The 3,427-nt window shown below is 35.9% G+C and overlaps 1 protein-coding gene across 1 annotated transcript; it reads right to left on the bottom strand.

Annotated features, from left to right (window-relative positions):
• Nucleotides 1–1,812: 1,812 nt before the first annotated feature.
• Nucleotides 1,813–2,874, bottom strand: LOC125666612 (uncharacterized). Its single transcript, XM_048899800.2, has 2 exons — nt 2,169–2,874; nt 1,813–2,072 (listed from the first exon to the last, which is right to left on the bottom strand). Exons 1-2 carry the CDS (start codon nt 2,680–2,682, stop codon nt 2,014–2,016), a joined length of 573 nt encoding a protein of 190 aa, XP_048755757.2. The 5' UTR covers nt 2,683–2,874; the 3' UTR covers nt 1,813–2,013.
• Between the last annotated feature and the right edge of the window lie 553 nt (nt 2,875–3,427).

Genomic DNA, 3,427 nt, shown 5'->3' with positions numbered 1-3,427 from the left:
ATATTATTATAATACTTGTGTTTTCGTTATGTCACAATACCTGGATATCTTTAATATTCACTAAATTTAGTTCATTATACCTATGATGTTCTTTCACCACACTTCCACAACTTGAGTGTGATACAATTGCCGTATGTGTTGATTTAAAACCTTAACGCTACTCATGACTAAAGGAGAACCCTTTCTGCAAGCTTGTTGAAACGTTAATGTTTTAATCGATGTACAATTTATGATGTCATTATTTGATGAAGTGGTACATGAATTTGAATCACATGAGTTTACATATTGTGTCAAAATTATAAAAATATACATAGATGCAATTGGTAGTCCTTGATATAAAATAATTGTCAGGTAAACAATCTTAAAGGACTAAAGCCAAAAATTATGAAAAATGGCCCTGACTCCAAATTTTATAATTTTGTGAGGGTAAAAAGGCTATGACAGCTGCTTCCTAAAACAATTTACTTTTTGTCATTTCGTCCACACACTGTCTTTTTACGGACTTCAAAGTGCAGCAATGAATTAAAGGCATTGACGTTTTAACGTCATTTTTACGTCGTTGTATTGCTAAGATAGTTAACTGTTAAGATTCACAAAAACGGCGTATCAGAAAAAAAACTGTAGTATCCTTTTTTATAAATTCTTCATTGAATATCCTCTTCCTATATACATGTACAATACAAAATCATTATAATAAAATGGAACATCATAGAAAAATGTCTAAAGCATTGTGAAACTCACAAGTCTTATGCCTATTGATAGCGTTTTTTAAAAATTGAAATATCTCTCCGAGAAATGAATTCACAACTTGGATAATTAAACATTGAATATTGACATAATCATATGACTGATGTATGTATATATATAGTTTAAAGAAGGATATATTACAACAAATCTTAATATCATGTACACACTTATACAAAGAATTGAAACCATAAAAATTAAGGTACTGTACAACAAGATAGTAAAAGACAATGATGATACAGTCGGATTTCAATAACAATGGTTCCGATTTTTATTGAAATGTAAGAATGCTTGCCGAAATGTTGTTTCTTTACCTGAGAAGAAATATTGACTAATTTTGTCATTGGATACAGAAATAATTATTAAAAAGAAATAAACAAGATTTAAAACATAAAATATTTAGGGTTGTATTCAACAGTAACTACACAAACATAACTGTTTATTCTTCCGGAACACTTTCGCAGCTACTGACATCACTGTCGGAGTCATTAATGATAGGAGGGATATCTGCTGCATCCAGGACATGCTCGCCCCAATCACGAACACCGTATCTCTTTCCCTCATGCCTTCCTTTTGCTAGGTACCAAATAATGGCCGCTATATGTGAACACATGCCTACAACTCTTGCACCAGCTCTACATGTACAGTACCATGCGTTGACAGTACATTCAGAATATTCAATCCAGACGAAGTATTGTTTTGCTGATGTGTGACGACTCTGAATTTTCACTTTTAGCAGTCTTTCATTATCCTTATGAAAACATATATCGCATTCCCCCTCAATATGTTCTTGAATGTAACTGCGAGAAAGCTTTAGCTGATAGGTCCCACACGTCAAATTCCGCAACTGTTCCTCATCAAGCGTAGGGAAGTTCTGAATATCACACTCATGAACCGCCTGCCACTGAATAGATCTTCGGTTCAGACAATTTTTTTCAACCGTTTGCTTGAGATTATTAACCTGTTCAAAATGATAACAATGCAATTATAAACAATTGTCTACGAATTAGTTTTAAAAGTACTAGTATATCTTCATTTATTATGTAGATATGAGTGTCTGTTTTGCAGTTGTCCAGTTTGTTTGAAGTTTAGCAATCTATTAATCTATGTGTGATTGAAAATACCTGTTTAGACAAATATAGCATTTTTACTGCCTCGGTCTCATCTTCCTCGGTGCTTTTGTTCAGGGGCGGTGAAAATCTGTTAGACAGCGCACATACAATTTTCACGTAATCTCCGATAAATGGGATCTGATTTGTTGGTAGAGTCTTATCCAGGTATTTCCAACGCTTGATTCTCGCATTTGAAGATTCCACCACCCATCGGACCTATCAATATCAAAATGGATGAAATTATTAGTTCACGTTGTCATTTTTTAAGAAATTGTAAACAGGCTTATTGATTATGAGATTTAAATTGCCTACCTTTGTAACAAGTCTGCTGATATTGGCATCGCCAGTGCTCATCTGTCGTTGCCCCTTTTCCAAAAAACGGCATTTCTGCCTGGATTCCAAGATCTGCAAGCAGAGGCAAAGCGTCCCTGAACCCTCGGTCCACGATGAAAATATCATCTTCGCTGACCCAACTGCGGATATTCTCTGCATTTGTTTTAATGATGTGATGGAGAATTGAAGCATCATTATTTTTACTGTCAGCTAGGTATGGGCCCAATATAGATACAAAGTATCCAGTGGTTGTCACAATCACCATTGGTTTGACTAGTGGTCTTCTCTTATGCATACTGTAAGAGCGCCTTTGGTAATGAAAATTGTTGCTCTTGGCTGTGTAGATATATGTGCCATCGAGCACCAATATAGCCTGGTTTTTCTCTATGTTCCCGAACAGAGTTTGAGCTAGGTGACGAGTGTGACCATTAATGACTTCCTCTCTTGTTATGTGCGCAAACCCAAGACTCTGTGGAACAAAACTGGTCAACATTGCTTTTCTTACAGAAGCAGCTGCTCTTCTTAAGCTGGACTTTGAAGTACGAAATAATATGGATAAAATCTGATTAGATAGTCCAGTCTTTAATTTGCACAGGAATATGGCTACGGATTTTCTAAGACTTCTGGATGGAGTTTGTTTCACTTGATGTTTCAAAGAATCACATACAGTTTGAAAATTATCCTTATTGAGTCCTAATAGAGCCATATTGTCAGCATCTGTCAGTGTCTGTAAATCATCAAAGTCCAGGTGGAATTTTTCATTTCGATGGCATAAAAAACGCATCTGTTGCAGCAGACTTAAAATGGTAGTTCTGTTGATAAATGCCTGTTCTGTAGTTGGTAACTGATGAATGGCATCATTTGTGAAACGACCATCTTTCAGATGGACTGGACAGCATCTATTTCCAGATGGAATAAGTATGTTGTGCTCCACGAAGACAGCTGTGCGACATTCTGGAGACACCACTACTAATTTAGGTCCTGGTTTTTTGCAAAGAATACAATATGCATGGGTCTTTGCTGTAGATTTCAGATCCAATGTCACTGATGGAGGACTTGATAGATGTTTCCTGTTGTCAGTAGTGGACGAAGGCGCTAGCGATTCCTTCTGGATAGTTGAACAACATGTGGGTGTTGCAGACGATGTATGGTTTGACACATCTCTGTAGTAGATATTTCTACATTTACCGCAGATGACTGAATTTCCTTTACTCTCCAATAGAAATCTTTTCCTTAAG

This window comes from Ostrea edulis, chromosome 10, assembly GCF_947568905.1.
Source record: "Ostrea edulis chromosome 10, xbOstEdul1.1, whole genome shotgun sequence".
Lineage (NCBI taxonomy): Eukaryota > Metazoa > Mollusca > Bivalvia > Ostreida > Ostreidae > Ostrea > Ostrea edulis.
Note: the sequence above shows the minus strand (reverse complement) of the source record. Positions and strands in the feature narration are given on the sequence as shown.

What these genes read in the sequence shown, in the direction of transcription:
- LOC125666612 (XM_048899800.2), bottom strand. Translation starts at nt 2,682, where the DNA reads ATGTTGACCAGTTTTGTTCCACAGAGTCTTGGGTTTGCGCACATAACA. An exon ending in TCAGCAGACTTGTTACAAAG is followed by an intron (nt 2,073 to 2,168) that starts GTAGGCAATTTA and finishes TGATATTGATAG; the next exon opens with GTCCGATGGGTGGTGGAATC.